The sequence below is a fragment of the Poromitra crassiceps genome (assembly GCF_964638095.1).
Source record: "Poromitra crassiceps genome assembly, chromosome: 1".
Lineage (NCBI taxonomy): Eukaryota > Metazoa > Chordata > Actinopteri > Beryciformes > Melamphaidae > Poromitra > Poromitra crassiceps.
This window is the reverse complement of record NC_139623.1, coordinates 16938205-16950366: the sequence shown is the minus strand read 5'-3', so window position 1 is coordinate 16950366 and position 12162 is coordinate 16938205. Positions and strand designations below refer to the sequence as shown.

Here is a 12162-nt window from a genome sequence, read left to right as displayed (position 1 = left end):
AGCGGATCTATTGCTGCACTACCTGGACACCCTGGGATATATTAGATTTGAACTTTTGCTGGGCCAATTGACCATAAATCTGTGGCAACATATTGGTGTTTTGAAGGTCTCACACCAATTCACACTGCAACTATCTCACATTTAGGCCATATGGATCTTGTACACACCTTAATGTGTTAACACACATTTATAAATATCATGCAGCCCAACTCTAGGGTTTAACATTTTGATTGACATCGATAAGCAAGCTTGAAATGCTGCAGTTTGGGGCTCATTAATAGACTAATTTGTAAAAAGTGTCTAACTGATAAGTGAGTAAGGGAGAGACAGGCAGCGTGACACATTATTATTATATAAATAGTTGATGTGAAGGAGCGAGTGAGCAAACATCACGCAGTTTCAGTTTTTACAAATGAAGCTCGAACCTGCTCCCTGTGTCAGGCTTGATTGAAACGCTGGCTTTGCTCTGTAAAGCTTCGCGCAGCACACCACCTTCAAAATATACTCACGCATTTTTATATATATATATATATCTGGATCTGGTTGCTTTCATGCCTTTGATTTCACAGCGTTTGTGAACGATTCACGCGCAGAACCGCAATGTCAACACAAAATCCAAGCAGGGTCAAGTCAGTCAGTATAAAACTTCCGGGTACAACCTTCACAATAATGGAAATTAAATAAAGTAAATGCACGTGCAATGTTTTTTGTGTGTGTGATCCGAAAGACACAGAACAGAGATAAACTGGAAGAATATCTGCTGCCTCTGAAAAGTCCATTTTAACCCGTAGTGAGTCGACGGACCTGTTTTTTGTTTACCAAGTAATCATTTATTGCTTTTATTTTTAAGGTAAAAACGTCTAGTATTCTGTATATTTCTAGCAGACCTGTTTTCTTTGCAGCACTTGAGACTTGAGGAAATCGATCCATCTGGGCGTGAGTTGTAGGGTTGTTTAATTAATTAGCGTTATGCGCAAACGATTATATGCGCAAACGTTAGTGGCCAGTTATCGCCCATTATGTATTTTTAGCAACTTATCAGACTCTGCATGTGGTGCTAGTTTGTTGAATGTCAATGCGATTCACTTTGTGCCATTAAGGCTGTAACCTATATGCTCAGACAGTTGTCTTCCATGCATGAAGTGCAGCTGTGTGGTCAGTTTTCACAACGCCCCATTGTGTCGTCATGCCCCAATTCCCCCCACCCCCGTCCCCTCTCTACTGTACACCTGGAGGTGCTCCCTCCCCCACCCCCGTCCCCTCTCTACTGTACACCTGGAGGTGCTCCCTCCCCCACCCCCGTCCCCTCTCTACTGTACACCTGGAGGTGCTCCCTCCCCCACCCCGTCCCCTCTCTACTGTACACCTGGAGGTGCTCCCTCCCCCACCCCCGTCCCCTCTCTACTGTACACCTGGAGGTGCTCCCTCCCCCACCCCCGTCCCCTCTCTACTGTACACCTGGAGGTGCTCCCTCCCCCACCCCCGTCCCCTCTCTACTGTACACCTGGAGGTGCTCCCTCCCCCACCCCCGTCCCCTCTCTACTGTACACCTGGAGGTGCTACCTCCCCCACCCCCGTCCCCTCTCTACTGTACACCTGGAGGTGCTCCCTCCCCCACCCCCGTCCCCTCTCTACTGTACACCTGGAGGTGCTCCCTCCCCCACCCCCGTCCCCTCTCTACTGTACACCTGGAGGTGCTCCCTCCCCCACCCCCGTCCCCTCTCTACTGTACACCTGGAGGTGCTCCCTCGCCCACCCCCGTCCCCTCTCTACTGTACACCTGGAGGTGCTCCACATGTGTGAAAGCAACATGCCTCATGTCTGAATTGGTACACCCGGAGTTCATGTCTGAAAGTGTCTTAAGTTGAAGCCTACCTGATTTCTCATGTACTATGGAGAAGAGTAGCCTTTTGGAGATGTGGATACCAGGAGGGCTTTGGCCCAGCTCACCAGCTAGTCCTGCTGTCTCATCTAAAACACAATAGACAAACATACTGCATTAGAAAAATCATTGCACCAGAAAGGTCTATTACAGCTGGCACATAAAACAATTGACTACCTTCAAAAGTGAGTGCAGAGGCAAAATCACTCGTTGAAAAGTATGACCCTGGACAAAGAATTAAATAACATTGCCTGGGTCTAGTTTGCAGTGTTTGTATACATATCACATGTGTAACAGATGTGATTTGCCCATTATATAATTACACTATATATGTTATTTATTTGTTGTTTCAAGTAATTTACCTGTCAGTTTTTGTCTACCTCCACCTCTGTTGTCATGTAATTGTCCCACCTCGCCTCTTGTAGTGTTGCTCCTCCTTCCCAGTGCCTCTAAGCTTCCTGCTACCCTCACCTCTTCCTCTTACTATATTTCCTGGTGGAAGAGGTGGGTGTTTTTATCCTCTGTAATATATCACATTCCATCCTATCATTTCTGATCATTCCTGTTTATATTTTTGTTAGTCTTACCTTTGTAAAGTATGGATGCACCTGTTACTTCATATATTTCCATGTTTTGACCACTGTGTGAATGTAGTTTGACGAGTGGAATCCCACTCACTGAATGTCCGGATATGTCCGTTTTCATGTGCAGGATTGTGGTGGGGAAAAGTACTGCAGAGTGGAGGATAATTGTTTCATTTCTTTTCTGTCAGGTATGTTTACTGTGTTTTGTTTCACGTTAAGTTTTGCACACGTACTGTTGTTTGAATTCAATGTCCGCTCTTACTATATTTCCTGGTGGAAGAGGATTGTGGTGGGGAAAAGTACTGCAGAGTGGAGGATAATTGTTTCATTTCTTTTCTGTCAGAATAAACAGCCTCTGTCTGACAAGATATCCCGGTTGTTGGGTCCGATCATTAAAACACAACACAACGCAGAAGTCCACCGGTCACACATGTATGACTTTTAGTGTAAGATTCCAAACAAAAGTCAGTCAGCATGACTGAGTCTTCAGAGTGGCTGATACTGCTGCTTAACTCCTACAAAGGAGTATGCAAAAGAAGGGAATGTCCTATCAAAGTCAAGTATCGCTTTGAATGAAATAATGAGTGGTATAATGACCTGACTTCAAAGCACGCTGCAAATGCGGCACACTTCAAAGAACACAGCAGGTACACTGCAAAAAATGCAGCATCTAAACCAGACATTTAGTCTGATATTCGCTCTTAAATTTTACTTTTCTGCAAACAAGTGAAGAATTATGTCAATGATTTGAGATAGTTTCACTTGATTCTAATACAGTTTCACATGTTTCATTGGTTAATTTCTAGAATCAAGTGTCAAAACAAGCTTTTAAACAATGCATTGGAAACACGAAAGAAAATCTCAAACCACTGACTAACAGATTTGTTCTCACGTGCGCAGTTTGAATTAAGATGTGGTAGTAAGGCTATGTCTACATTAGGCCGTTTTGTATGGATTCACTCTTCATTTGCACACATTATCCACATTGCTCCTATTGTTTTGAGCCTCAAGGCGTTTGCCTAAATGAAGGCTCCGGTCCCCGTCGGCCTATCCCGTCTTCATCTCCAAAATCCCAGGTTGAATGGAAGTGTGGATACGCGCAAGGCAGAGAATAGATTTGACTGCACTCTCTCTCTGCTGCAATATGTCATGATCAACTCCAAGCAGTGTGAAGTCAGCCAGAATAAAACGGAAACTTCCGGTTAGAACTTTCACAATAATGGCTGTTAAATGAAGTAATGGCCTTATTGATGAACGTTGCGCAACATTTGTGTGTGTGTGTGTGTGTGTGTGATCTGAAATACACAGAACACATAGAACACAGACAAATTGGGAGGAATATCTGCTGCCTTCGAAAAGTCGATTTTAAACCTGTAGTGAGTGGACTGTTCTGTTTTTTATCTACCCAGTAATAAATTAGTGGTTTTGTTTTGAAGGTAAAATCACCTAGCTTCCGGGATTCTTCTGTTTATTTCTAGCGGGATTGAGTGTAGGTGAATGAGGTTTTCAGGGGAGCTGTATGGACGGAGAGATAAGGATGGAGACAGAGAGTGTGGACCGACTGCTCCGTTCATGCAAATGCTCTAGTGAGGATGTAGAGTAAATGACAAATAATAATCTGCAATAGTTTTACATAAATAGAAGTCTGCTTTGCTACTCTGTATCACCAAGTGATATACTGTAGGCAGCCTATATCTAGTTCATGAAAGCTTTTACATTTGCTGTTCTAAGCACTCGGTGTGCGTATGATTAGAATTGCTTTATCACTCCAGAGGGTTCTGAGGGTCGATCAGCCCATAACGGCTATCACCTGGAGAGAAACTAGTGAGCCGAGAGATGCTGGTTAATTTAACTTCCACTCAGTCAGTTGAAAAGGTCATTTAGCAGTGTGCCACGAGTCTCCAGCAACACCCTGGTTAAGATGCACGACCACACTGCCACTCTGCAGCATGACTCACTGAGGCGTGGCTCCCTGCTGGCCAGCGGTTGGCGTCACAGACAAATTGCTTGTTTATGTAGCGTTTGCAATGTAAATAAGGAAAGGCTTTTGGAGACAGTGCGTTGATGCGCATTGTGCAGTCTGTTGCTCACATGGTGTTTGACAGGCCAGCAATAGCATGGAAATCTCTTTTATCTGAGACGCTTCTACTGCGGTATATGAGAATTTGATGTATTACGGTGTCATCTGAATGATGCCATCCACCACCTTAGGGAGCAGGCTGGCTGTAATATGCTGGCCTGGTCGCCGGATCGCCCTGTCCTGAGATCAGACAGTGCAGTGCCGTGCCCGTGCTGGGACAGGTGTCCTGAGGGGATCAGACAGAGCAGTGTAGTGCAGTGCTGGGACAGGTGTCCTGAGGGGATCAGACAGAGCAGTGTAGTGCAGTGCTGGGACAAGTGTCCTGAGGAGATCAGACAGAGCAGTGTAGTGCAGTGCTGGGACAGGTGTCCTGAGGGGATCAGACAGAGCAGTGTAGTGCAGTGCTGGGACAGGTGTCCTGAGGAGATCAGACAGAGCAGTGTAGTGCAGTGCTGGGACAGGTGTCCTGAGGGGATCAGACAGAGCAGTGTAGTGCAGTGCTGGGACAAGTGTCCTGAGGAGATCAGACAGAGCAGTGTAGTGCAGTGCTGGGACAGGTGTCCTGAGGGGATCAGACAGAGCAGTGTAGTGCAGTGCTGGGACAAGTGTCCTGAGGAGATCAGACAGAGCAGTGTAGTGCAGTGCTGCGACAGGTGTCCTGAGGAGATCAGACAGAGCAGTGTAGTGCAGTGCTGGGACAGGTGTCCTGAGGGGATCAGACAGAGCAGTGTAGTGCAGTGCTGGGACAAGTGTCCTGAGGAGATCAGACAGAGCAGTGCAGTGCAGTGCTGGGACAGGTGTCCTGAGGAGATCAGACAGTGCAGTGCAGTGGTGGGACAGGTGTCCTGAGGAGATCAGACAGAGCAGTGCAGTGCAGTGCTGGGACAGGTGTCCTGATAGGCCGTGTTGGGACCCATGAAAAAGTGCTTAGAAAATGAGTTTCGTTCCCATGTCATGGGCACTACTCATTCAATGCATTTTTTCATAGACAATGCCCTTCTGGACTTTGGGTTAAAAGTTCTACTCATAATATCCTGCAGTATTTTGTCACCAGCCAGAAATGTATAAACAGTTTATAACCAAAAAACGAAAATCTTGTGCTGCTGTTTTTGCTTGTAAAATGTGTTTTTGGCAACACAAAATCTTTCTCAAATGTCATAAATGCTAAAATGCATATACTTAACATCTGAAACAAGTATTGGTGCCTTTAGTTTACTCATGTGAATTTAGATCATGAAATGTAGCATATTTGTTAAAGAATATGCTTCAACTTAAGTGTTTGCCACACAGTACAATGAAACCTCCACAGTAAATTGTGCCAAAAGCTTATGTTTCATACATAGAAAATGTCTCAACCTACTGTGTAATGAAAGGTAGAAAAGAAAATCAGGGCACCTTGGACCAAAATGGCAGAAAATCTATCAAAATGTTACCACGCCCCCTAAATTGGAATAATGCAAAAAATGGACAAGACTAAAAATTAAAGTACTAGAGGTCAGAATTATTACAACATATGGTATGAAACATTTATTCAAGTACCACAAAGTGTCACAGCATCTGTCATTTGTACACCCCCCCCCCCCCCCCGCCAAGGAAATATATGAAAATACAAAATAGCATACAAATGCATCACAATAAAACCTTCTGTTGGCTGTGTAAGTAGTCTGTGCTGTTTGCATTTATGCATTGCATTTAACTGGATGTAGGCAGTGTGGCAATTCTTTAACAATTTAACAATTTAACAATTAACATGGTCCAGTTCTAGCTGATCAGCAAGTTCAACACTTCGCTTCAGAATAGTGTTAACTGTTGACATCTCTGTCGGTGAAGCCTCAATGACTGGAAGATAATACAGTGCTGACTTAGGTAGAGTGGCATCACTTTGTAGCATTGTGTGGAAACCTGTCCAGCCTGGTACTGTACATGCTTCAGCATCTGTGTTCTTCACTAAAACATATGCCAGTTCTGTTTTGGCAGCAGACACAGTGTTCAACCTGTACGTTTCCACCTGCAATGGAACACTTTCATCCTGAAGCAAGTTCTGTGGCCCTTGTCTTTTAGTCTGTGGATAGTGTTGTAGCGGGATGCTAGGAGGTGCTTTGAATGTGTAAACTGACTTCGGCAGTGGCTGTCTGTCTGGTCTAGACATTGTTTCAACAACAGAACTTTGTACCATAATGCCATTTGTATGGTGAGTAGTTCCACGACCTGACAGTGTCTCCTCCCCAAAATCGATGTTATCCCACACCAGTATGGTTGGTGCCTTCTTTGAGAACCCCTTAGGGATTTTGTCTCTGCCCTCTAGAAGTTGTAGTGACGCTAGGCTAGTGTCTAGACTGACAACTGTGTTCCATGAAGCACAGTGTCCTAATCTGTTCAGTAGTGACAGAACATTGGATGAACCTGTTAAATGGCGAACAGTTAGACCAAGACACAGTGACTTAGGCGTCTGCTTCCGACCTTTAGAAGCAAGATACACAATGTCTTGACAAACAGATAAAACTTTTAGGTTCACATCTTCAGGAATATCAACATAATGGTCTAGTGTTGGTTCCTCTGTTGCACCTATAATCCAGGAAATCACATTGAATAGTTCAACTGGCACAACAGATTTTGCGTCAGAAACATTCAAATCCTCTGCTGTGGGAGGCCAGGGGCATTTCATCCCGTTTCATTCACAAGTCTCTTCAATATCAGTCCTGCACTGTACAGTGTCCTTGTGTGCTCTGTAGTTTGTCCAGATGTGTGTTCATTGTCACTTTCAGCTTGGCTTACCTCGGTTGACTCAGTTGTTGTCGTGTCTGATGGATGCGGTAGCCTGTCTAACAGTGTATCTGCTGATAATGTTTCAACAAAAACCAGTTCGGAGATGTTGCGCGTTGCAGGGCTGTGAAACACCAGCTGGGGGAAATCACGGGCCAACCGCTTTTTCAGTTTATCCTGCCTGCAAAATGAAAATATAGAAAAAGACGAGCACAAATGTATAAATAAAGGGATTTTTTTCACAATGAGAAACAAATACATTAAAACATACTGTCAGCCTTTCTTGTGAGCGAATAAATCAATAAAATGGAAACTTTTCAGTATGAAAGAGGTTCTTTTTTGTTTACTGAACTGTCAAGGACACAGTTACCTGTAGTCTGAAGCATCAATATCCTCATTCTTCTTAACGATGTCTATGAACTTCTTCCTTAGTTGGTTCATTTTCAGGATTTCTTGTTTATCGATAATCCTTTGACGGATGACTCGTTCGCAGAATATCTTGTAGCTGGCAGGAAAGGGTTGTTGTTCATTTCTGAAAACACACACACGCAGACAAAAAAATACTTAACATGTGCAAAGAGGTCTGCTGTCAACATTGTATCTAAAGACAGACAAAATAGTATTTGTTGTAGGTCAAAGCCTTACTTTTGAAATGTGCAGTGTTAATGCAATGTAATAACTCACACTTCATCTGTGGTTGCAGTAGCTATGTGTTGCCGTAGACTTTGACAAGGACCTTGTGTATTCTCTGTAACAGGACCTGTGGTAACGCACTTCCAGAGACACACAGTCTTTGTCTTTGATATGCAAAAGAACGCTAGAGTCTTCCTTCTTCTCAGCAGCCTTCCGCAACTGGCCTGAAAACAAAAAAAAGTTATAATCAGCTTTACTGTCAAATCACACATTTTATAATTAAAAAAAAAGTGGGTGACATTTGTTTTTGTATCTTTTATCCATTGTATTGTTATTACAAGAAAAAAGAGGGGGGGGGGGGGGGGGGCAAGGAGATCAAGGCAATAAAAGAAAATGCTCCCTCTCTCTGTGGGTGTGTGTGTGTGTGTGTGTGTGTGTGTGTGTGTGTGTGTGTGTGTGTGTGTGTGTGTGTGTGTGTGTGTGTGTGTGTGTGTGTGTGTGTGTGTGTGTGAGATAGAGAGAGAGAGGGGGGGGTCGCTTACCTGCAGACACTGTCTCTGCTTGTGAAAGTTGATCCTTCTTCCGTTTTCCACCAACAGTAATATATTTGTCCACCTTTTTACAAATGATGCAGATGGCTGGAAGGACAGGGCCAGCAGAACGGACGGGCAAACCTGTCCGAGACCGAAGTTTCTTTCGGGGGGTTTCAGACGTGGCTCCGTCGGGGCCGATGCTGTCCGAGGCTGCGGCTGCATCTGGTTCTTCTTCTTCTTCCCCCTGCACCATCTGTGTGCAGCGTTTCTCAGCCAAACCCAAACGTCTTTTACAAATAAAGCGACGGTAACGGTGAAATCCAGCGTCCTCGGGAACATGGTCAAAATCCACGTCCACGCAATGTTTAAAAGTTTCAGCGATAACTTTACTATCGCCGTCCAGACAAAGCCACTGTTTGACGACAGACCTGTAAGTGTCCCACCTTGTCTGGGTAAAATCCTGCACGTCCTCATTCTGTACTGACAAAAAGTGCATATAGCATCGTTTGGAGTCCTTTGATTCCCGGCTTTTACGCACTTTTTTCAGCTGTTTTGGTTTCTTTTTCCCCTCTTCGCTGCTTGAACTGGTGGTCGCCATGGCTCTAATGTTATTACGGCAAGGGAATAAAGCGGCTACGCGATTGGTCCACGTGACCAAAACCACACCACTCCCCTTGCACAGATTAGTACGCCTAGTAAGAAATAGTGCCGTCTTTGACCACTGATTATAAAAATACTGCAGGATAACACGAGTAGAACTTTTTTATTTGTACTTTCTACCTATAGATCTCTTTTATGGAGAAAAAAGTGTGTAGTGCCCCTGCCGTGGGAACGGAAGTAAACGAAAATGCTAGTCACAATATGGCCTATGAGGAGATCAGACAAAGCAGTGTAGTGCAGTGCAGTGCTGGGACAGGTGTCCTGAGGAGATCAGACAGTGAGTGCAGTGCTGGGACAGGTGTCCTGAGGAGATCAGACAGTGCAGTGCAGTGCTGGGACAGGTGTCCTGAGGAGATCAGACAGAGCAGTGTAGTGCAGTGCTGGGACAGGTGTCCTGAGGAGATCAGACAGAGCAGTGCAGTGCAGTGCTGGGACAGGTGTCCTGAGGAGATCAGACAGAGCAGTGCAGTACAGTGCTGGGACAGGTGTCCTGAGGAGATCAGACAGAGCAGTGCAGTGCCCGTGCTGGGACGGGTGTCCTGAGGAGATCAGACAGAGCAGTGCAGTGCAGTGCTGGGACAGGTGTCCTGAGGAGATCAGACAGTGCAGTGCATTGCTGGGACAGGTGTCCTGAGGAGATCAGACAGAGCAGTGCAGTGCAGTGCAGTGCAGTGCAGTGCTGGGACAGGTGGATCGACAGGGTGGGACCTTTATAATGTCCTGCTCAGTCATGGCTTCAGGGAGTTGCAGACGTCAAGGAGAATTGTCCTAGGTACTGTAGTCCAAATGTGCCATTCATCAAATGCATTGATACACATGTTAAAACGCTGTCTGCAACAACTTATTACAGTATACAGTATATAGACTGAAACATAAAGTAGAAAGTAGAAAACTTTTCAGCCCTAACCCATCTGCCGTCATGAATGCTTCCATGCCTTTCTGTGTGGAGCTCCCCTGGGGTTTCCTCCATATATGAACCCACATTAAAAACCAGCGACGATGACAGAAGATGGTCCCCGGGAGCTGTACGCTGAAAGCTACCCACTGCTCCTGGCTGCCCCCTGGAGGAAAGGACGTGCCTTGTCTGGGTTAAACAAGCAGAGACTGTATTTCACCAGTCACCGTCAGCATGGGTGTGTGTGTGGCCGGCAGCAGACACGCCTACATTTATTATTAGAATTTTATTTGGTAGCGGCAATGCAATGTTTCATAGTTGCAATATAGAGCAAGACACTGATGTGCTGCAAAGAGAGTTTATACCTGTTGTTTATTTTACAATAATTTTTCCTACGGGGAAGTGGTCCGCTTGCTACAGCGCTTCACAGTAGCAAGCGGACCACTTCCGGGTAGGTCATCAGCTGGCTCTGTAACGTTAGCCTCGGGAGTCGGGCTTATCGCTGGGGGAAAGACCTCTAGCCGCCGGGGCCAGATGAAACACGTCCTATTAACAGGTTATGTTTGTTTCTAAGTGATTAATATGTTTCTCCGCAAACGCGGCAATGTTTTTTTTTTTTTTTTTGCCTTTATTTAACCAGGTTTGTCCCATTGAGATCAAAGATCTCTTTTACAAGAGAGACCTGGCCAAGAAACAGCAGCAACACAAAGTTACAACAAACAAACACATAAACACATACAATTGAATAACATTAAAATGATCAAATAAAACATTTGCATACAGACAGCCTGTTCTCAAGAGATTTTACCATAGCCTTAAAACCATTTAGGGTTACTAAGCTATTAAGTTTAAGATCAGACTGCAGACTGTTCCATGCGGTGGGTGCAGAGAACCTAAAAGCTTTCTTCCCCAATTCAGTTCGGACTTTGGGAACAGAAAATTGTAGAGTGTCCTGAGAACGAAGATTGTAATTCCCACATTTGAAGCTTAAAAGTGACGACAGGTAGGTAGGAACTTTGCCAAGAATGGCTTTGTAAATTAAGACATACCATGGCAATGACTGAGGCGGCGTGTACATAAAGCAGGCCAATTCACTTTTGAATACAATGCACAATGATGAGTAAGAGATCCACAGTTTGTAATGAACCTCAAAGCCCCATGATACACACTGTCCAGCATGTGGAGACACTGAGCAGTGGCATTCATATATAGCACATCGCCATAGTCAAGAACAGGTAGAAAGGTAGACTCCACCAGTTTTCTCTTCACAAAAAAAGAAAAGCAAGACTTGTTTCTAAAGTAAAATCCTAATAAAACTTTCAGCTTCTTTGAAGCATACTGAATATGCGCCTTAAAAGACAAGCGGTCATCAATTAAAAACCCAAGGTAGGGAGACAGTTTTGTAGTTTTGCGAGACACCGGTTCTGCATGAGCGTCACTGCCCCCAGAAAGCAGGCCCGCCCACAACACTCATGATTGGCTCTCCGATGCAAGGCTTCCAACAGCACCACGTAACATTATGAAAAGATTTAAATAGTAATATTCTCAGTCTTACAGTAGTGAAACGGATTAAGACTGAGCGCTGAGTCTAATATTAACTCATTGAGTGCCAAGGACGTGTATGTTCGTCAATTCGTTTAGTAACGTAGAGTGCCAAGGACGAGTATGTTCGTCAATTGCGTTTTTTGACGGTGGGACGTGGATCAAAGCCTCAGGCATCTCCTGTACAAATATTGTAGCTATTGAAGGTGTATAACCTATTTTACGGACTCATTAGGTGGCGACAGTGCTCTCCAGATTAGAGAAAGGTCCGGAAAACAGCAGGAAAAAGCCCCATGATGAAAGAGAAACCGCTCATGCTGCAGCCAGAGCCATATAGATGGCTCTGTCTGCAGCTGACGTTGGCTGCGGACAGCAGTCAATCCGCGCCCACAACTGAGCCTCTCTGTCTCTGTCTGTCTGTCTGCATAGTTTCTCCACACGATTAGCCGCCAGAAAGGCAGCACCCGACGCCGAAGGGCCAAACCTTTCCCTGCAGTCCGGTTTGGCATTTCCGTGTCGCGCTGGGAGCCACCGCACAAAAACGGAGCGCTCCGAAAATAGACTGGGTGCGTGTTAGGCTGCGTGTTAGT

At 45.0% G+C, this 12162-nt stretch overlaps 1 protein-coding gene across 3 annotated transcripts in view; it reads right to left on the bottom strand.

Moving 5' to 3' along the window:
- gtf2ird1 (GTF2I repeat domain containing 1) overlaps positions 1-12162 on the bottom strand; it is a 100875-nt gene that overhangs the window by 33029 nt on the left and 55684 nt on the right. For all 3 annotated transcript variants that reach the window (XM_083635367.1, XM_083635366.1, XM_083635368.1), the window contains exon 7: positions 1876-1971. In XM_083635367.1, the coding sequence (XP_083491493.1) occupies positions 1876-1971 (96 nt within the window). The remainder of the gene's footprint in view (positions 1-1875; positions 1972-12162) is intronic.